At 31.1% G+C, this 22,087-nt stretch overlaps 4 protein-coding genes across 7 annotated transcripts; 1 reads left to right on the forward strand and 3 right to left on the reverse strand.

Annotated features, from left to right (window-relative positions):
- Positions 1–5,635: 5,635 nt before the first annotated feature.
- Nnp-1 (Ribosomal RNA processing protein 1 homolog Nnp-1) lies at positions 5,636–8,675 on the forward strand. Its single transcript, XM_018508658.1, has 7 exons — positions 5,636–5,918; positions 6,454–6,677; positions 6,778–6,948; positions 7,042–7,224; positions 7,318–7,589; positions 7,672–8,344; positions 8,436–8,675. Exons 1-7 carry the CDS (start codon positions 5,669–5,671, stop codon positions 8,661–8,663), a joined length of 2,001 nt encoding a protein of 666 aa, XP_018364160.1. The 5' UTR covers positions 5,636–5,668; the 3' UTR covers positions 8,664–8,675.
- A 2,592-nt stretch (positions 8,676–11,267) lies between these two features.
- LOC108761896 (lysocardiolipin acyltransferase 1) lies at positions 11,268–13,493 on the reverse strand. Its single transcript, XM_018508659.1, has 5 exons — positions 13,279–13,493; positions 12,871–13,059; positions 12,260–12,467; positions 11,587–12,156; positions 11,268–11,524 (listed from the first exon to the last, which is right to left on the reverse strand). The coding sequence occupies exons 2-5, from the start codon at positions 13,036–13,038 to the stop codon at positions 11,370–11,372; spliced, it is 1,101 nt and encodes a 366-aa protein (XP_018364161.1). The 5' UTR covers positions 13,039–13,059; positions 13,279–13,493; the 3' UTR covers positions 11,268–11,369.
- A 1,445-nt stretch (positions 13,494–14,938) lies between these two features.
- LOC108761898 (regulator of microtubule dynamics protein 1) lies at positions 14,939–18,300 on the reverse strand. Its single transcript, XM_018508660.1, has 6 exons — positions 17,628–18,300; positions 16,987–17,215; positions 16,311–16,484; positions 15,832–16,046; positions 15,512–15,750; positions 14,939–15,356 (listed from the first exon to the last, which is right to left on the reverse strand). The coding sequence occupies exons 2-6, from the start codon at positions 17,172–17,174 to the stop codon at positions 15,093–15,095; spliced, it is 1,080 nt and encodes a 359-aa protein (XP_018364162.1). The 5' UTR covers positions 17,175–17,215; positions 17,628–18,300; the 3' UTR covers positions 14,939–15,092.
- A 967-nt stretch (positions 18,301–19,267) lies between these two features.
- Positions 19,268–21,527, reverse strand: Vps2 (vacuolar protein sorting 2). 4 transcript variants are annotated; one of them, XM_018508665.1, is made up of 6 exons: positions 21,359–21,525; positions 20,944–21,083; positions 20,654–20,825; positions 20,407–20,582; positions 20,099–20,233; positions 19,269–19,737 (listed from the first exon to the last, which is right to left on the reverse strand). In XM_018508665.1, exons 3-6 carry the CDS (start codon positions 20,819–20,821, stop codon positions 19,530–19,532), a joined length of 687 nt encoding a protein of 228 aa, XP_018364167.1. In that variant the 5' UTR covers positions 20,822–20,825; positions 20,944–21,083; positions 21,359–21,525; the 3' UTR covers positions 19,269–19,529. The 4 variants fall into 4 exon arrangements, with proteins under 4 accessions (XP_018364168.1, XP_018364167.1, XP_018364165.1 ...); XM_018508663.1 differs by having other exon boundaries at positions 20,944–21,076; positions 21,275–21,525; XM_018508666.1 differs by having other exon boundaries at positions 19,268–19,737; positions 20,654–20,827; positions 20,928–21,527.
- Between the last annotated feature and the right edge of the window lie 560 nt (positions 21,528–22,087).

The following is a 22,087-nucleotide window of genomic DNA, read 5'->3' on the forward strand; positions in this document are numbered from 1 at the left end:
CAATTCTAACGAACGAGTAACAAAGAAAAAGGGGAGATTTAACTATTTTATATCATTCTCGTATCTTTACGTCCTTATTACTTATTCTAAAATTTGCGCGTTGCAAGCGAAATTTTTTTAAGGTCAAATACGAAAAGATAGACTATTTAAATTATCATTAACATTACATTGAAAAAGTACTACGTAAATATTTAATTTATAAAACATTTTATTTAAATAATATAATATATTATAGGACCGTATATGTGATAACACAAACTATAGAAATCAAAGCCTTAAACGGTCTAGCTGGATCTTAATGCTTGTTTGATTCTTACGTGAATTTATATACTACGTATGTAGTCCCCAGAAACGCGCGCCGAAATGATTTTTCGGTCTTGAAACGCTAACTCTATTAAACTACCGCAGTAATATCACGAGTTAAATTGACTGGCAATTTAACAAATTTTTGATGCTTATTCGCATCTTTGAAACGATCTAAAGGCTTAGGACGCTCGCACGGTATGCAAGAGATCCGGGTTCGATTCTCGGCCAAGGTAATATTTTTCGCAATAAGAATTAATTATTTACAGATTTTAATATGTTATTCAACATTATTAAGATCGTTTCGAAGATGCGAATAAGCATCAAAAATTTGTTAAATTGCCAGTCAATTTAACTCGTGATATTACTGCGGTAGTTTAATAGAGTTAGGGTTTCAAGACCGAAAAATCATTTCGGCGCGCGTTTCTGGGGACTACATACATAATATATAAATTCACATAAGAATCATACAAGCATTAAGATCCAGCTAGACCGTTTAAGGCTTTGATTTCTATAGTTTATTTTATTCAAAATTATATCAGCAACAAAAATAATACAATATACCTATAGGCATAATATTTTACAATAAAATATCTAAATTACACTTTCTATATCAGGTAAACTTATTCAGCACTGCTTCTTTAACAATTTCTATGGCTTTATTTTCCGAACTTTCAAATGCCCAACGGCTGAAAAATTTTGTTCAGCAGAAACGATATTCATCGGCAAACACAGTAATATTTTATATAGTTTTGCGATTAGTGACTTTTGCGTTACGCTGCATAACGCGGTAGAAGTAACAATTGAACAGTATGTCGCAAGAATCTATGGAAGTTTCTTAAATTAAAAAATATTTTTGAATCGTCAAAATTGTAATGAAGCTTTTAGAAATATTAAAAATATGTGTAACATTTCATTACAAAATATTTTTAAGAAGACTCCAAGAGGGGGGGGGGGTGGATCATGGCACCATGGCCTCCTCCGCCCTTCGTGGTTCCGACGTGTTTATTGCAATTTGTATAGCTAATGTGATAGATACAGTTATTGAAAGAGTTATTAAAATTTGATTAATATTTTAAACATAAGACTTAAAAAAAGCTATGTTAAAAGTTAATTAAGGAAAGTAATACACATACAAATATTAATATTGCCAAACATATTTCATCTACAATAAATAATAATATAAACATTAAAGTCGATCTGTTCAAACATATTTTATTTTTTATTTGCCTGTAAGTGTGAGATCAAGATTTCTTTAATACTCTCAATAAAGAAAATGATTAAACAAAAAGTGAAGAATTTTAATAAATCAAATGATATTGGAAAGTAACAGAAGAGTATATTTTAAAATATTTACCTTAAAATGAAAATAGTTAACAAGTGTCAATGTAATCACGGCGATAAATTCTATGATCACCACGTAATCCCATATTCTCTGCCATTCCAAATAGATAAAATAGTTATAATAAGAGGCATACGTAGAAAAGCTCCATGTGGTCAAAGTATATAGGAAAGAGAGATACGGCCTTGGCTGTCCAAGAGGATATTCAAACAAGCCCAAACTGCAGAACGAGCCAATGATTAATAATGGTGCCAGCGCTGTCTGTAGCGTCGTCGTCATAGTTTCCGAACAGTCGGCTAATAATTTGAATTAATTCTTGTCACACGGAACACAAACGCGTTTAATACTCTTCATAAGAATTTCAAAACTAGTTTGTTTCTACAGATCCTCTAGGAACCTTGCCAGAATTATACTGTAAGGTACGTACGTATATTGGAGAATGAAGTATATACATATCAACAAGTATTGAGCGGCCAAATAAAACATGTATGCAGATAATCTAGATTAGATTACTGTATTCTCGCGGAAGTTTTATTTATATGTATATATTATTACAGGAGATAAACATATATAAACGTAACTATCTTTGCAATATTATGTCTTTATTCTAGCTGTTCAAAGATACATAACAGCATGGTGAAAGAAGACAAGGTGTAACAATTTCAAGGATGCGTAGTAATCAACTTGTTCAATCAAAAGTATGCTAGCATTTGATTGGCTAGCATTTAAATGACTAGCATTTTATTGACTGGTCATGACATAAAAAGAACATATGCAATGCGTATTATTACACATTGTCTTTTTTTATCATGCATAATAGATGCTTTTTATTTATGACCTTTTTGAACAACACGTATTGACGAGATAAAGCTGATAACTTCGATGAAGTGTTTTATAAGTATGTAGAAGTTAATATACACGTAATATAACGTTTTCATAAATTAAACGCGTGCATAAAATTATTTTTATAATACTAATATAATTTATTAATATAAAGCTATAAAACTATAAGGAAAGCAGCCTAAAAGTAGTTATATAACGTTAGTGTTTCAACAGAATGTATTTTCTGTTTATAATTGGTGCAATTTAAAGGTTTCACATATTTTTTGAAAAAAATTATTATTATATACTTCTATATAGTTTGGAAAAGAGATTTGGAATAAGTTTGGAATAGGTAGTCATATTTTCCTTTAAGGCGCAAACATACAAGCATATATAATAATTTGTGTAACGTTTTTTTCTGAGAGGAGCTCACACACTTGGCACACTTCGCTCAATACTTGTTGATATGTACATACTTCATCCTCCAATATACTTATGTACTTTGAAGTATATTTCTCACAAGGTCTTAGAGGATCTGTAGAAACAAACTAGTTTTGAAATTCTTATGAAAGTTTGTGTTTCGTGCGACAAGAATTAATTCAAATTATTAGCCGACTATTCGGAAATTATGACGCTACAGACAGTGTTGGCACCGTTATTAATCAATGGCTCGTTCTGCAGTTTGGGCATGTTTGAATATCCTCTTGGACCAGCAAGGCCGTATCTCACTGGCCTATATACTTTGACCACGTGGAGCTTTCTACGTATTTCTATTATTATGAACGCTTTATCGTTAAATGGGAAAATAAGGTAGACAATTGGACAAGAATCATAATAACGATTGCCGCGATTACATTGATACCTGTTAACTTATACTTACATTTTAAGGTAAAAATTTTTTAATGTACTAATCTATTAGTTTCCAATATCATTTGATTTATTACAATTCTGTAACTTTTGTTTAATCATTTTCTTTATTGAGAGTATTAAAGAAGTCTTGATCTCACACTTACAGGCAAATACAAAATAAAATGTTTTTGAACAGATCAACTTTAATGTTTATATTATTATTTGTTGTAAATGAAATATGTTTGGCAACATTAATATTTGTATTTGTATTAATTTCCTAAATTAGCTTTTAACATAGCTGTTTTAAATCTTAATGTTTCAAATACCAATCAAATTTCAATAACTATCTATCACATTATCTGTACAAATTGCAATAATCACTGGCAGATCCATGGGGGTGGGGGAGGGGCGGCCATGGTGGCTATGCTTTCCTTCCCCCCTTTGAAGTCTCCTTAAAAATATTTTGTAATGAAAAGTTACACATATTTTTAATATTTCTAAAATGCGCTTAATCACAATTTTGATGTTCTACAAATATTTTTTAATTTAAGAAACTTCCATAGGTTCATACGACTTACTGCTCTTGTTAATACCTCGTTATACAGTGTTATGCGAAAGTCACTAATAGCAAGACTATATATGATATTACTGTGTCTGCCGATAAGTATCGCTTCTGTTGAACGAAGTTTTTCAGCCCTTTGGCATTTGAAAGTTCGGAAAATAAAGCCACAGAAATTGTTAAAGAAATACTGCTATATAAGTTTACCAGAAACAGAAACAAGGCTCAGTCGTATTTCAAATTAATTTATTTAAAATATAAATTTTAAATAAAGGAGAAATTAGAAAGTTTCTCTCTCTCTCATTTAGTATTTATTATTTTAAACAACTTCTTCTGACCTATTTCTTATTCGATATTTTAAATAAGTTTTTGGAACTTATATTTTATATTTTTTATTTCGAATAAGTCATATCACTCTTTTATCAATTACGATATTTTAAATAATTGAACAATTTTCAAACCTATTTTTTATTTAAAATAAATCACATCAGTTATTATTTTTATTTTATTTATATAATATAATAATTATATATATTTATTAAGTTTATATATTCTTATTACTTAAATACTTATTTTGTTGCCTAATGCTAAATATAACTATAATAACATTAATTAGAGGCTATAATTATAAAAAAAACTGAAATGGTAAAATCTGAAATGTTATAAATTTATAAATGTATACTCAAGTGTATGTTCATGCATATATCAAAATAAACAAAATTATTAAAATATTTTATATTTCCTATTTAAAACGTTTATTTAAAATACATATTTTTTATTTTATATTTTGAGTTAGTTTTTGAAATGTACTTTTTACTTACTAAATACTAAAATAAAATAAAAAATAGATACTAAATTAATAGATACTTAATACTAAAATACTAAAATAAAAAATAGATTTCAAGAACTTCTTTTAAATATAAGATAAGTTATTTTAAATAAATTTTTGAAAACAATTTTTATTTAAAATAAGAATATTCTTCAAAAACTTATTTAAAATAAAAAAGCAAAATTTGAAATTTTAAATAATAGTTATTATATATTTTTTAAATAAATAAAATGCATTCCAGAGTCCTATTTCTTATTTTATATTTTTAATAATTTTTTGCGACGTATTTCTTATTTAATATTTTACATAAATTTTTGGAACCTATTTTATATTTATTATTTCGAATAAGTCGTATCACTCTTTTATCGACTCCTACGATTTTATATTTAAAATAAGTTTCTGGAACTTATTTTATATTTTATATTTTAAATAGGTCGTATCAAGTTATTTTACCGAGCTCTGCGTATTCCTGATTACCCGCTAGTATAAAGGTAAATTTTCACGAGCTGCTCTAACCGGCTATTTTAGCGACAAAAAGGATCACTTGATCAAAATGGGCATTTGATATTCGTCAATTTTGACCACGTATTCTTTTTGTCGTTGAAACAGCCGGTTGGAGCAGCCCGTGAAAATTACCTTCAGAAAGCACTATTGCTGCGTTCGAGGAGCGCGCTATCAACGCTATTTGTGTCATACTATCCTTATTTCACATTTAATGGACGATGAAGATAGAATGACACAAATAGCGCTAATAGCGTCTCCCCGAACCCAGCCTATGTATATCATGTGTATTGTTAGGTTATGTTTAAGCCATTTCCATTATCTCGCTGCACGTGTACCGTATGCGCGTATATTTTAATATTTGCTCGCATAAAAAGCATTTCTGATATCACTTGATACTTTATTAAAAAATGTGACAGTATATATCGAATTATCTGATTGATCAAAACAATTAGTATAAAGAATGGCAGTGAGAAAGTATAGACGATGTGGTGCCCGTGTATCACCGCGGAAAAACGAGACGAAGACACAGAAGATCATCAACAAGAAACCCGTGGAATCCAATGACAAAAGTAAAAAAGCTGCAGTTGTCGCTAATCTTCAACAAGAAATTAAGATAGCGCGATTATTGGCTAACAATGACAAAAAAGTCCGGGACAAGGTGCTAAAAAGACTTAATAAATGGCTTACGGTACGATCACAGAGTTCGTTTGGTAAGTCAATTTTTGTGCATTATTATGTAAATTACATAATTAACACACGATGATTTTTCGATCCTTTATTATATGTGATCCCTAGTAGCACAATAGTGTTCAAATATTATTTATTTATTGGTTTAACCAGTATATCCCCAATAAATTGCTATTAGAGATAGATTGTTTGTGTCCCGGGTCAATTTTTATCACTTTTATAAGTATATGAAGATTATAATTATTCTCTTACATGTATACTTCAACATCTTTAAATAGTATCTATAAGTAATGCTTTTTTAACATTAGCAAACAAAGCTGTAATGATTCAATTGTGTTACATGGTGTCATGTGTATCTCTTGCTGGAAAGCATCCAATATATTAAAAAAGGAAAGGATAGGAGACCATCATTTAGCCAAGTGCTTCCTTAATATTTCAAAGAAAGAAATACATAAGATACAAATGACTCAATCATGTATACAAAGAGTTAATATAAATATGAAACTTGAATATAAATACTTTGTATTTTGAGCCTGATATACTCTGCGTTCTTTACAGTGTTTACGAAGACAGATTTCATGAGTTTATGGAAAGGTCTTTTTTACTGCATGTGGATGTCAGACAAAATGTTGATCCAGGAGGAGTTGGCAGAGTCACTGAGCAAGCTTGTGCATTGCTTGAAATCGAAAGATACAATTATACTTTACACTAGCTGTGCCCTACAGACGCTTGCTGCTGAATGGTTTGGCATAGATCAGTATAGACTAGACAAATTCTCCATGGTACTTTTGTTATTTGAAATATATCTGATCGCAATAGACATGCAAGGACTTGAATATTTGGAAAGAATCTAATCTTGTCATTTTTCTGTTTTTCTTGTAGTTGGTCAGGAGGATTCTTCGTCAAACGTTTGTAGTTTGTAAAAATCACTTGTGGAACATGGAATGGGTGACAGAATTTTCGAAAATATTTACGCAACTCTTTTTGCATGTAAAAACCGGCTTAGGATTTAATTTGCATATAACAGAGATATATCTAGAAGAGCTTGCCAAGGTACTTATACAATATAAGAGAATTTGTGGCTAAAATTTAAACTTTTATTTGATTTGTATTAAAAAATTGCCATTTCTATTATTGATACTGTAGGTTGGTAATGGAAATCTACAAGAAGATGTAGTTCACGAACTTGTTAAACCCTTTGCTGAATATCTAATAACTACAAGTGACGAACGACAGATGAAACATATCATGCGACATATTTTCAGATATTTGATATTCCAATCAGATATTGGTTTAGATTACATAGAAAAATTCAATGCTTGGAAAGACGTATGTTAATATATCTAAAATACAAAACTCCAATACATGATGTAACATATCTCAACATATTTATTAATTTATAAACTCATGTATTTTGAATAGGCTGGTTTTCCCTGTGCACGTATAGATGATATGCAAAAAGTAGAAATATCTGACATAGAAGAAAATGCTAACACTGAAGATAAACAATTTTCTGAAGCTGAGCCAGAAAATGAGATTGAGAAACCTTTAGATCCAAGGGCGGGTAAAGTGGATATCGAACTACCGCCAATACCTTTTAATGCCGCGAAGATTGCTGAATTGCTTTCAACGTATAAATTTCATCAGTCATCAACGGCAAAATCACGCAGGCAGCTCTTGAGACTTTTTGACGAGTATGTATCTTATTAATCTATCAAATATATATAAGTTACGTTTATATAACATGTTATACTGGAAAAAAATTTATATTTTCAGATTTACAGAATTATCACAAGGAAAAATGCCGCTTGGAATAAAAAGAATCAGGAAACCAAATCGTCAGAGAAAAGAGATGGATTCGCGAAAAGCTGCATTGCGCTTCATCAAGTTTGAGAAGGATTTGGTTTCTGACAATGTGAATAAGAAACGAAAAAGAGAAGGAACTGGAAAAGCAGTTTGTGATGAAACTTCTATTGATGATCTGAAGAATGGAAATACTTTAGATTTAGAAACTAATGCTATTAAACCAGAAAATAAATTAACTGATACAACTGCAAAGATTGAGTTGCAAGAGGTAGATACAAACGCAGTACCATTTAAGAAACGGAAAAGAAGTGATTCAACTTCTGATGTATCTAGCACTAAATCTGATATTACTGAAAATAAGAAAAAATTACAAATAGATACTTCCAAAAAGAGTAAAGCTATAAAAAAGAAATTAAACAAAAAAAGTAAGAAATCTATAGATAAAAATGTAGAACATAAAGCAAAGAAAGCAGTAATTTCTGTAGGACAAATAACTAGAACTAGTGATTTAGATCAACATCCTTCTATCTCGCAAAAATCTAACAAAAAAGTTCCATTAAAAGAAACTAACAACAAACCTGTAACCAAGAAAGGAAGTGAAATGAAAAGCAAGATTACGAGTCAAAAAATACCATTAAAAAATGTAAATGATATTTAATGCTATATTTTGTTGTATAATTAATCCTGCTATGATAATGCATTATACTTTATATACATATATATAATTATTACAGAAATTACATCTGATAAAGAAGCAAACTAATTTAAATAATTCCACGACAGAAAAGAAAAAGGTAATATTCGGACTCTCTCGAAATACAGCCCAACATACATCCGAGTATATTCGACAAGTTCGCAAAAGTCCGGCTATTCCATTTGATGCAAATAAAAAACCATTGAACAGCGTGCTGAAAATGAATCCTATACAAAGTCCGCTTAATCCGTTTTACTACAAAGAATAACACGAGATTTCACGGGATTTAAATCTTGTGAAAATGTTTTATAAAAAACGTTCAAGTAATTATCATGTAATTGATAAAAATTGAATATAAAACAGTTCAAAAAACTTAGTTTCTTTTATAAAATATAAAAATTTCCATAAAATATAAAAATGTTTTACAGAAATGTCAAAAACAGTTATATACATATGTTTGTAATAAATGAAATAAATAAGATCATAGTTAATTTAGAATGATCTCTATATATTTATTTTTAATTTATTACAGCGGAATGGCACAAACAATAGCATAAATATGTACATTCTAAATACAATCATTATGCAGTACAACAAAGGTTTTATTGCACCATTAGTGATTCACTTTAGATTCACTTACTTTCAATTTGGAGCTTTCTACTTTATTTTTTTTTTGTTTGTTATTGCGTAACGTCCAAAGTAAATATACAGATTTCTACATCTCGAATACATATAGAACTTGATACATCACATGTAATGTTACAGTCTTAAATATTGTACATATCACGCAAAATATGTTATACGATAAAATACTCCATATATTACGATGTTAATAGTACACGTAATATCTTTAGACATTATACGCACTTTACATCATTGTACGACAATCTAATTAACATCTATTTGCACAGAAAGATTTTTATAGACATTTTATTGATAACTTGCTTAATTTGTCATCCAATCTATAAGACATACAGAGATTATTACAATCAATTTATAATTCTCTACTTATATTGTTTATTAAAGCTTATGAAAGAAAAAGGATTAATTTTTTTTTATATCGAGATTCCAGGTACATTACAATTATATAAAGAAATTAAGTATGTCTTATGTGTTTTACTTACACATATATGTATACGTATACAGATCTACAGCTATATTTACGCTGTAAACGAGCTCTTACAAAACTATTTTGACTGTTTATATCTCTTTGGCACGTGAATTCACTTTTATTTATACTCGAAATTGTTCGGTAATTAATCTATACTTTATCGAGAGAATACTAGAAAAAATAAATATTTTCTAACATACTATGAATTATAAAAATTATGCGACATAAATACTTCTTTAAACATTGAATCATAGATTACATTATTTTATGTAACATGAGGTATTATTCAATGATTAGACCTGTGATGAAAGATTTTTCGCTTCTGAAAGAGATGTTAAAATCAATCAATATAATTTTCGTACTCCTGCGAAAGTCACATCAATTTAGATTACGAAATTTATTATGATGTTGGTGATAACACTGTAAACAATAAATCGAACGATTTAAAAGACGATTTTTAAAAAGATATTGAAATATAAAAAATTATATATGGAATATATATTATGTATTGAAGATGTCTTACCAATATATCATAATATACATTCTTTCGAAATGAATAATTTCTCAAATATTTTAGTTTGTTCTTAAAAGTAACGGAAAGATTTTAAATAGTAAATGGACCATCTTGTGTGAAGAATTCTTTTCATGTATGTGTTTTAATCGATTTATTTATATCAACTTTTATTAGAAATTCATTGCAGTAAAAATTAGTATATTTCGTTCAAAATGTTTTCATTTTGTCAGTGTAAGTCTGAAAAATTTATATATGTTTTACAAATATAGACATTTTCATAAAATATATTTCTGTTAAAAATGCATTTTTACTTTAACATCAATGTTAACACAAAACATCAACGTTTGTGTGTGTGTTTGTGTGTGTGTGTGTGTGTGTATGTGCTTATGTGATTAGAAATGCGATCCTCGCGTCTTGAAAAGAGAGCGTGATGGATGCGTGATTATATTTGCAGCAGGAATTGAGTGCCGGGATATATATAATTCCAACAGTAATTCAATTGCAAACTTACTTCCTGCAAATCAAAATCGATAATAGAAATGTTCATGTACATTTTCCAGTTTAGCGGAACAATAGATTTCTATTATCAGAGAACTATATACAAATACATTTATCTCTTATACGTTATCATGTTTTTAAAATGTTGCGACATTGAGACATTATAAATATAAAAATTAAATCAGTGCAATTATATTGCAAGTTGTGATGGATTCCAAATACATCGAATCACGTTGCATACAACGAAATTATTAAATCGTTTCGAATATTATTCGAAGCCAAAAGATTTCTGAAAGTCTTGAAATCTAGAAAATCTTGAATATTTTGAAAATATATCTTTTTTTATGTAATACCTTACATTATTTTAATTCGCTCTCAGTTTCATGTCAAGAAAACAATTAATGCGTCTATAATATAGAAAATAATTTTATTTTTGTGAATTTTAAACATTTTTAAGGACAAATCGGACGACTTGGTCCAATCCCATCAGATTTTTTGTCTTGAATGCATTGAAAATTTTTAATATTAAAACATTCAGAACATAGACATTAACAATTTGGAAATTAAGACATTAAAAGTTCAAAGAACTTTTAAGATTTTTCAAGCTTTCAAGAATTTCCAATTTCAAATAGAATGTAATACTACATAGAAGCAATTTAGAGCTCTTTATATGATCGAATAATTTCGACACTTTCAAGAAAAGGATACTAGACATAATTATATCAAATTGCGATATTGCACACCTGTTCTTCTAACGTTACGATCTTACATACAGTATTATCACAGAGACAAAGAGCTACGCGATTCCCTAGTGACGTTCAAAATAAATATATATTCTCAATTAACTATATTTAGCTCAAAAGGAGCTTTTTCCAGCGCCAATACCATCCAATTTCAATTTGATTGAAGCACGTGTTGAGAATAGACAATCCGATGAAAAGTAACGCAAAGAACAGAGTCCACAGTTGGAAGATCGGGGAAACGATAAGTAGAAGCACTGCCATCCCTAAAAATACAATTTATCTTCTGTTATTATTTCCCACGAATGACAGGGAAGATTTTAATTACCTGTTAATATGCTCCAGAATCCGAACGCGATTCGCAACGGCAGCGTTTTCGCCATCGGCCAGATCTGGGTGGAGAATGTTTTTCGTTCATAGAATCCCTGCAATATCGTCTCTTTATCGGACCACCTGTCCTCTAACCACTTTCTCAAGGTCGAATCATCGTACGCCGGTATATCCGCGGATGAAATTCGTTTTATATGAAAATGCACCTCCCTTGGGAATTTACCCTTGATCAGATCGATCTCAGATTGCGGTATGTAGTCCGGATATGCTATCGTCAGATCATACACAGCGTCGAGGTAATTCGCGCGCTGAAGATGCTGGACCAGATAAGCGAAGCCGGTCGTTTTCGGATGGAGGGTATAGGTATAAAGCGGCAGGTGATGCTGCAAGGCGTACTTGTCCGACTTCTCCTTGCTGCTCTTCGTCAGATCGGTGCCTTCGGGGAATATCAACAGCTGCGTGCGGCTATCTAATGCGATCAGGTAATCGAGCGTACGCGATAATCGGCCCCGATCCTCTTCCCACCGTCGCGTTATATAAAGGAAACCATTCATTTGCATTATCCATCCTGTTACAGATACACGTGTTACAGACGTGAAGGCGAGGAGAATGTATATATATTATATCTTTGTAAATAATTGACCCTTTGTATATCGAGTTTGGAACATTACCTGGGCCGGGAATGTGCCGTATAGGATCCTTTAAAATAAATTTCAATTTATGGCAACCGACACTAGGCATACACGCTTGATACATCGCTGCCCATAGGAAGTTCCAATCCACCCTCGTTCTGTGATTCATCACGAGCACGGCCGATTCATTAGGAGATATATGATCGCCAGATACGTAGATCTTTACACCGAACGCCTTCAACAAAGCCTAAAACATTTACAATCCCAGAATAAAATTTAAGATTCCACAATTAAAAGCGATATATTAACAGAATTAGCTAACGAGTTTGAATCTTTATTTTGAAATATACATATATATAATAATAAAATAAAACAAGAGTTTTTAGAAAATTTTTCCTTGAAAGTGTTTAAACATCGGGAACATTTAAAATAAATTAAATTTAAAACAATGTTTGTCTACATGTAAAATGTAGAGAGCAGATAGAAATAATAATGTAAAGTGTTATAAAAGAAAAAGATCTTTAAATATAAATAAGATTTTTACGAATAATTTTGAATTAATTCGATGTATTCTGTGCGCGAATCATTATTTATTATTAATTAATTCGTAAAAGTAATCTATACAATTAACAAGATTTGCAAATACTTACGGTAGGATAAAGTTCCCAGCATGCGAATAGAATGTCTCCACATTTTCGAAATATCGGTGGACTAAACAACAACAATGGCAAGAGCGGACAGGCAATAAATAAAAACCCTGCCGCTATACTACCATACCACAGAGCACAGTATAATGTACCACGTAAAAATCCGCGCATTACAGTCTAGGAGTGGGTATCCTGGAAATAATATAGAATGCATCGGCATGAGGACAAAAATATTACCAATCGTACATATCACGATTTGCGTTTATTCTCAGAAATCAATTGTTAGTAATAATTTCGCAAGAACATACACGAAAACGATATTTCGCATCCGATGCATATAAAAATAAAGATTTAATTTCACATTTCTGCACTAAAAAAATAAAAATTATAGACGATCTCCGTGAAACTTACTTTCACATGTGTATCGTGCAATTGGAGCACCTTTTACGGACATTGGATCTTGACTGTTTCCTTATGAAACACTGCGTCTTTACTGGCTTCCTCCTAGTTCTATTAGAGGGGTTTCTCTTTTCTACCCCTTTCACCCTCGCTCTTTATCCAGCCTCTACCACCGAGCTAAAGGATGCTGTGTTGGACCATTATTGATCTGTTGAGCATAGAGGCTGTACGATCTCAATGAAGAGATTGGAAACGTCAGTAACTGATAATTAACTATCTCTTGTCCAATTAATATTTTTATTCCATTTAGCTTTTTAATATCTAGATTTAATATATTTATTTTTAACAATGCTAAAAAAATATTTATCATATAAATTAGGCGTACATAAAATGTATGCATACACGGTGTTAAAAAAAACCATTCGGTATTTATAGTGGACATATAGGTCGAAAGCTCAACCGTTCCTGAGATATAAACATTTTTATACGTTAATATCATAAATGATTTACTGCTTTTAATATGTAGATCCTCAATCATCGGTTGATGACAACTGATTGCCGATGAAATCTTCTATTATGAAGTATGTATGGAAATAGAATGACATACAGAACGTAGTTCATAAACACCAAGGTAAACATCGCATCTACATCGCATGCGACACGCCAAGAAGTCATTCATGATGCTACATACAAAAACGGTGTGTACTATCTACTATACAAATGGTGAAGTTTTTTTTGTATATACAGGGTGTATTTGAAACAACGCCCATTAATCATACAATGCTATTCCTAATAAAAAAAACTGAGTCGAAAAGTCCTTTATCATTTTGCAATTTTCGCAATAGTTAACGAGATATTAATTTTTGAACATTGCTGAGTGAACAGATAAAATCGATGTATAAGACAATTTAAAAATATCTTTCAGTGTTCTTTGTGAAATATTTTTAAGATGTTTCTTAAAGAGAGAGAGAGAGAGAGAGAGAGATATTCTAAAGTTGTCTTACACGTCGTGATTTTAGACATATATATATAATATATTTATAATATTTTGATTATATATATATATATAAACTAAAAAATATATAGAGAAAATTGCAAAATGATAAGACGACTTTTCGACTGTTTTTTATTAGGAATAGCACTATATGATTAGTGGGCGTTATTTCAGATACACCCTGTATGTATGTATATGTATATATCCTTTTTATTTTTTTATAGATATGTTGTTTTATTATATATACTTGCAAAATAAAATTATACTTATATATAGGAGAGAGGAGAAGAAAAAGGAAAGTGGGAAAAGGGAAAGAAAGAATGAAGAGAGCTCTCTTTATAAGTTAGGAAAGAGACATAGTTATTGATGAAAATTCGTAACCATTTAATAACTCTACGCTTAACAGTATTTATATATCATGTTATATCATTTATTAAGAAACAGACAATAGAAAGATAAAACCAACATAATAAATTTATAAATCTATGTAACGAATAGAATAAACCATGATAGGCCCAGTATTTATACAATAAAATGACAATTTTAAAATATATTTCGTCACAAAGTTATTTTCTAAAACATCCCGCGCCGTTTTGTATTTTTTTATCTTTGAAGATAAATAATAATTATTTTATAGTTTCTATATAAAAGTCCAAGGTAAAACTGTGTGTTGTGTACTTCCCTCCCTGTATAATTAAAATTACTCATACGTTTTTCTTTCCCCGTGAATTAGTTACATCAGCCGCGAATTCGTTACGTTCATCGCGCGATTAATGTATTTGTAATATATGGAATGGATACATTCTCAGATCTATAAAAATTAATGCGTCCATTATTGGTATCTCGAATACTTGGCGAGGAGTTGACGAGCATCGTTCTGTACCCTTTCATCGTCTTTACTTGTAACTGATACGTCACAAATTTTTTCTAGCAACTGACAGGCCAGTTGATAGTTGCCCAGTGCTAAGTAACATTTGCTTAGAAACAGCTTGTTCTCCAGATTTACTTCGGCCGAAAAATCCTCCGCTTTCTGGAAGCTATCAATCGCATCTTCATACGAGGCACTTGGCGGCTCCGAAAATAACGTCGCAGCAATCTACATAAGAAAATAATCAATTATTGTGTAATTTATCTCGCTATGTACATTTTCTTTGAGTTGCAAATTCTTCGATCAATCTTCATTAATAATAATTAATCGCATGTAAACTGAAACACTGTTTGGAGAAGCATCAAACCATGGTGAAACATTACCTTTCTTTCTATCCAACCTAAGTTAGCCACCTCGTATCTAAATCTGCCGAGTAGATGATGCAGATCAGCATCATTTGGACATATCTCCAAGGCATTCATTACATGATCCTTGAAACGGTAACCATTTTTTATTTTTTCCGCTAGTGGCAAAAAGTCACCGTTTACACCTACAAGTATAGCACACCATTTGTGCAGATATGCATTTGGTGTAGTGAGAAGCTTTTCGCAAGCGTCAATTCCTAAAATAATTCGTTGTAAATGAGGACTTTGTTGAATAAACGACTAACGATACACAAATTTGAGTATAATTTCAGTTATACCTGCACGGACAACAGCTTGTCTTACATTTGTGTCAGTGGTGCAATTTGAATATTTGTAACAGCTTCTGGCATATCTCCATACTATGTCTACACTATTTGGATACATGTCTACGAAATCTCGTAGTTCAAGGTAATCATTTTCTTCATATTCACCTTGTTTGTGATGCTCATCAAAAACAGAAAGGTCTAATCCAGGGCAGGTGGCTTCAGTTGTCCTGCATCACTAAGCGTATAATCTTTCCCGTTTAAGTTTCGAGTAAGAGTCGTAATAACAAAAAATTGCTAAGCAAACTCAACAAATTTCAGCATGCAATTATAATTTAAACGAAGCCTGTAGATTAACTTGTGTGTACAAGCAAACAAATCTTTGATACAAAATGATTGATTTGATATGTGCAATAATGCTACCCGCAACATTAAACTAAATTTACAGCTGCGATAATCGCGATGCACTTGAACGATAGAGATATTAAACTAACCTGTTTTCAATGTCACTTATACCATTTTCGCTGTCTGAACAGTCGAAAAATTCTTCGTCGCCTGCCGTTGAAAAGCCATCCACATCAGTATCATTATCTGTTGTAGTGTATGTATGATCATTATCACGTTTAGAATTAAGCTTCTTCTTCTTTCTCTGTTGATTTTGTTGTGCTCTGAAAATGATAGATATTAGATACCGATGAAGTTAAATTAAACAAAAACGTTAGGTGCTCCTAGAAGATATTTGTCTAAACTTTATCTAACACTCGTCCCGATAAAAAAGCTAGAAATATAAATAGGTTCTTCCAATCTGACATTCTTAGACTAAAAAATTGTACAATGGACAAATAATGTACGTAACGTCTGGGAAAGAATTAAGTTGTTCAATTTAACTTTTAAAGTTAAAAAAGGGGAGACACAATTTTTTTCGATAATGTTTTTTGTAACTTTAAAAGATATTATTGTAAGAGATTATAAACTGAAAGCCATTCTAAGTTGCAAGGCAAAGATTAGAAATAAATAAATAATATATATAAATATCTTTATATAAATCATTGAATAAACTATTAGTATCTAATTAATCAGGATTAGCAGAAGAAACTGAATTAGACCAAATACTTTAGGAACATTCCATACATCTTAAAATATCAATGAAAAAACAGCAATTATTATTACCTCAATCTCTCCAATTCCGTTTGCAACTCGGTGAGACGACGATCGACTTCGTCCAGATGGGCGTTCTTCATAGCATGTTGCTGTTTCTCTAAAACCTTCTGATATATAAAGATACTAGCAGCGCTTATGACACCGATAGTTGCTCCGATAGCAGCGGCAATCAAGTTAGTCTGCAGCTGATTGCTCATCTTGTTCGAGGAGAGCTCCAATCAAAAAAACAGTCAGTGTTCTAGAAAAACAGACACATGAAGTTGTACATTTCATGTGGTAAACAGGAAAAAGTACACAATTCATTTGAGTGCAGGTGAGTTTTTAGTTCATTGATGGATCAATCGCATTATGCGCAAATGCAACTTTACTTCATAAAAGTTGCATTTGTATATAATGTAATTGATCAATCAATGAATTAAAAAACTTGCCTACTGGTGCTTTTCATTTAATGATACAAGTACTATTTTATCTTTATTACTCATTGAAATGTCAAGGACAGAATAATTTGTGTTAATTTGTATTGTTAAAACTGCGTTCAAAAATTTCATCCGGATGCACCCACATATTATTTTATCCTTGTTTAACATTCGGTGAAGTTTCTAAACAGCCTAAATAGAAAGCACCCTATGTTGACATTGAGATATACGTACCATTCGTGAAATGTAAATTTGAGTGACGTTTTATAGAACGTCACGAGCCTCCGTCCGAAAACGATATATCATGATCTAACCGTATCTTATCGCGCAACGAGACCACCTCTCGGAGTCTAGTCCGTGGTTTCAACGTGTCCTCTGGTGTCCTCGAGATGCGTCCGTCGCCGAACTTCCCGGCAAGGTCGATTTGGCGCCCGATAACCCGTGCATGTATCGAGAAACTATCTCGATGCCACGTGTTATTTTTCCTCACGGCAGCGTAGATGTAGTGGTAATACAAATATGTACGTGTGTATCGCGGCCGAAGAGCAATTGTGATAAAACGTTCACGGCGAGTGAATATAATTCATTACATCATTATCTTCTCTCTCCTCCTTCCTGAAATTTGTGTGATGGCACATTGACCCTCCACGGCTCCACGTCCGTAGCCTCAATTCTCAATTAAACCTTCGAGGCAGTTTGGAGTCACTGTATCTTCCGTCGTCTTTCTTTCGTCTCCTGGCATATCTTTTCCAATCTTTTTTACTCACGTTGGACGGGCCAATTTCTCTCGATCGAGGAATTTAATTGTAAATATCTGTAATCTAACGACGCGCGAACATCGGCCGGCGCGAACGTCCGTGTCGCCAACAGTCGCCAACATCGAGAATTCCTGCAAGTCATCGAGTGCCGAATGAATCGCGTCGATAAGTTACCGCTACGATAATCGTCCTTCGGTCGTCGTTATCGAGTTTATCGAATGATTAGAACTAGTAAGGGGGATGGGAGTTTTTATAAACCCAATCGGAATTATAAAAATTCAAATCTATAACTATATCTATATCTAAATCTTGGCATATCAGTCTAGTCCTCCAATCAGGGAAATTGAAATTGGTTATGGAAACCGGGAAAAGTCAGGGGAAAATGTAAAAGTCTAGAATTTTGAAATTTGCTCACAATTCCCTGAAACTGCTCCTATTCCAAATAATTGTTATAATTTTTTAAATATTATATCTGACGTTTATAGTCAAATACGCTCAAAACTTGTGTACTTTTTAAACGATTTTAATAAAATAATTAAAATTTGTATTTTATTCAGTATTTTTATTTGATCCCTCTTTTTCGTCATAACTGCATTCTTTTTTTCGAAAATTAATTAATTTTTTACTGGCTTGAATTTGCACCCAAAATTGTACTATGCTACTAAGCTTTTTTTCGTTGTTTTTAATAATATAAATTAGTTTTCCTACAATATATCCTTGAGTTTAAATATAAAAATTTACATATTTTATATTATTCATAGAAAATTTTTATCTGAAAAACCTGGAAGTCAGGGAATTTTTTAATTCATTTTCTGTAATAACCCTATCCTTAGATCAAATATTAAATAAATTTTTTTTCTAGATGTGTGTATGTGTGCGTGTGTGAAGTAGAATCAATTACAAATATTAGTTGCAATAACACACATTAATTTACAAATATTATAAAAATTAAATATTAAATAATAATTGTGGTAAAAAAATTAATTGAATACCGAATATGTGTTGAATCAATTTGATCCAAATACAAGAGTATGTTTTTCTGTGATCGTATATTTTATTATACAGTATCTTTTTATATATGAATATATATATATATATATATATATGTATATATCTATATAATATTATGAACTTAGGCATTTACAGAGAATGTTCTGTATAGAAGCAGTTATAAAATTCAACATGCGTAGAAAATACGAAGACTAATTGTTCAAGAAAATTGTATGCAAACAATTCTTTTTAAAAATTCATATACATTTAAGTGTATATGTATTTAAAAGCAGGAACGAACTTCTTCGAAACTGTTCTCATCCCTATAAAGCCAATTCTTTTTACACTTTTTATACATTATCTAATTAATAATATTTAAAATCTTGATTTATTCACGTCGCAGATTCTCCAGTCTAGCTTGTAGATCCGCGTCAGCATCCGGAAGATTGCCTGCTCCTTCTTCGTTACCTGCTGCAGCAGCGACCGGTTGCTTAGAACCGGCTACACTTAGCGATCCAGATGCTTGCGGTAGTCCAGAGAGTTGACCCGTCAATTGTAGACCCAGCTCATCCAACACCTGTGCAACTACAGCATCACTGAGAAAATAAAATGTCAATGCATATATATATATTTATAAAAAATACATATTTTATAATATAATTTTATTTATAATTTGAACTTCACACATTTGCTGAAAATCCAATAATTTAAATGAAGAAATAAAGACATTATTCCAATTTAATAATGTACACTTATTAGGCTGATATTGACAGTTCATTCTTATATTTAAGATTTAAGTGAAATCTTAAGATATGTCAGAAACCAATCAGGAGTCGTTGTTAGCATTTTAAAACATTATTTAAGATAGTGTCTTGAAATAAAAATGGACAGAGAATACACCGGCTATAGAATTTATATATGTATATTTATACATTGTATATAAACAAAAATTGATACCTTTCTTCTTCATCTCCCTCATCTTCCATTGCATCGTCTATTGCATCGTTCATGATTTCTTCCTTCATATCCATTATCTCTGATTGCTTTTCAAATTCTTGTAATATTTTCTGTATTTGAGGTAAATTTAGTTGTCTATAAAAAATAGAAATAAGAAATAGAGATTAGCCAATATTCAAAATAAATATATGCTAAATAAATGATCGTAAGTAATTAACAATTATACTTTTAGTTCAAACAAACACAAGTAAAATGTCTTAATAATAAAACAAAATTATTAACATACTGATACATCATGATGCACTTACTTGTTCATATTTTGCATCGCTTTGGTCACTCCTTTCATGGCTTGTGCCATCGTGTTCTGGGAACGTAGGGTTTGTATTTTTAGTGAAACTGCTTGAATATTTGCTTTCATCAACATAAACTTCTTCACGTAACGCCTTGTCCTGACCAGATCTTTAGCCATAATTTTCACAGCGTCCTACAATCAATTTAAAAAGGATCACGGTATAATATTGTATAAATAGCAATCAAACAAAAGTTATAGATTACCATTTGTCCATCTTTTGCAAGTTTCTTTATATCCGCTATAATTTTCTTCTCTTGTTGCTCCATTCTCACTTTTTCTCTGTCCAAATCCCGCATCGCTTTGTTTAGTGCCCTTTGATTCTTTCTGAGCATTTCCTCAGGAGTGATACGCTTGCCGAATAACCACTCCATGGTGCTGATAAGCCATAATATATCAAATATAAATAAAATACAAACTCATAGGTGTTAAACAAACTTTATATAATGCATGTTACACAAATATATAAATATAATACACATTTCAAAAAACACACCTTGTTAAAATCGTAATTAATACTTGTTGCAGTTGCAAATGTTTGTTTTCCTGTGCAGACGGCTGCACTATGCTATTGCCATATCAATTCACGTGCAAATTGTTCTCATGAACACTCTCAAGATTCCGAGTACCTAACAACTAAAATATACACTTTATGAACCACAAATTTTACAGGCTAAACCGAAGACATGAGACTGTATTCTCTGCGTTGAATTTTGTCCACGTTTTGTAGTCGTAGTTATCTTAATGTGAAAAAAACACGTTCCTTGGGAATATATTTCTAGTATATCTATTGCCTGTTATTTAGGCGATGACCAGCTATGACGCACCGACACAAACATCAAAACCATGGAATCTGTGACTTTACCAGATATCCCGTTGATGCGTATCTCTATCAAGAAATTTTCTCGTACCTCAGGCGGCACCAACAATGACATCACGAGCGGTATCGGCGCTCTTTTGACAGTTCATACTTCGACTTCACGTATAACCAATAAACCACGAGCTAAGAAGTAACTGAATATACTGGATTGGGTATCTACTTTGCTCGAAATTATTCTTCGCACAGCGCAGAGCGAAGAAATTAGAAAACGAAACACGCCATATTGTGTATGACCGTCGATCCGCGAGATTTGATATTGTGGCAAACGCGAAATATTAAAAAATTCAAATTATGTAATATTAAAGTGAAACGTAATTGCGAATTTTATATAAATATAATAATTATAAATACGTTAATTGAATTTAAATTATATTCATGGAACAATGTTAGAAAGAGATAGATGAAAAATATTAGAAAATACACATCCAAACAAACTTTGATATATTCATCTACAAATTCAAACTAAATAAATACGATTACTAATGCCAATCTGATTGTATACATCAGATTATATTAATGTCTACAATTTTTTTAAAAAAGGAGGGATAGTTCGATTCCAATAATTCGTTATTATTGAAAGATGCAAAACACAAAGATATAATATGTACACATTTGTATATAATATATAAAGAGGTTGTCCCATTTCAAAAAGCAAACCCAGATAACTTGAAAGTTTTATAAAAGAATTTTTATTTTCTTAAATAAAACCATGATTTTTCTCTTATATATAATTCTTCTCTAATCATCTTTCTAAAGTTAT

The sequence above is a fragment of the Trachymyrmex cornetzi genome, unplaced genomic scaffold (genome assembly GCF_001594075.2).
Source record: "Trachymyrmex cornetzi isolate Tcor2-1 unplaced genomic scaffold, Tcor1.1 scaffold270, whole genome shotgun sequence".
NCBI classification, from domain to species: Eukaryota; Metazoa; Arthropoda; class Insecta; order Hymenoptera; family Formicidae; genus Trachymyrmex; species Trachymyrmex cornetzi.

Coding starts and splice junctions, on each gene's coding strand:
- Nnp-1 (XM_018508658.1), top strand. CDS start 5,669: ATGGCAGTGAGAAAGTATAGACGATGTGGTGCCCGTGTATCACCGCGG. Junction 6,678..6,777: donor GACTAGACAAATTCTCCATG/GTACTTTTGTTA, acceptor TTTTTCTTGTAG/TTGGTCAGGAGGATTCTTCG. Junction 8,345..8,435: donor AAAAAATACCATTAAAAAAT/GTAAATGATATT, acceptor TAATTATTACAG/AAATTACATCTGATAAAGAA.
- LOC108761898 (XM_018508660.1), bottom strand. CDS start 17,174: ATGAGCAATCAGCTGCAGACTAACTTGATTGCCGCTGCTATCGGAGCA. Junction 16,485..16,986: donor ACGGAATTGGAGAGATTGAG/GTAATAATAATT, acceptor TATCATTTTCAG/AGCACAACAAAATCAACAGA. Junction 16,047..16,310: donor ATAAGTGACATTGAAAACAG/GTTAGTTTAATA, acceptor TTAGTGATGCAG/GACAACTGAAGCCACCTGCC.
- LOC108761896 (XM_018508659.1), bottom strand. CDS start 13,038: ATGCGCGGATTTTTACGTGGTACATTATACTGTGCTCTGTGGTATGGT. Junction 12,468..12,870: donor GCTGGGAACTTTATCCTACC/GTAAGTATTTGC, acceptor TAAATGTTTTAG/GCTTTGTTGAAGGCGTTCGG. Junction 12,157..12,259: donor ACGGCACATTCCCGGCCCAG/GTAATGTTCCAA, acceptor TATCTGTAACAG/GATGGATAATGCAAATGAAT.
- Vps2 (XM_018508666.1), bottom strand. CDS start 20,821: ATGGAGTGGTTATTCGGCAAGCGTATCACTCCTGAGGAAATGCTCAGA. Junction 20,583..20,653: donor TTGCAAAAGATGGACAAATG/GTAATCTATAAC, acceptor AATTGATTGTAG/GACGCTGTGAAAATTATGGC. Junction 20,234..20,406: donor GCGATGCAAAATATGAACAA/GTAAGTGCATCA, acceptor TATTTTTTATAG/ACAACTAAATTTACCTCAAA.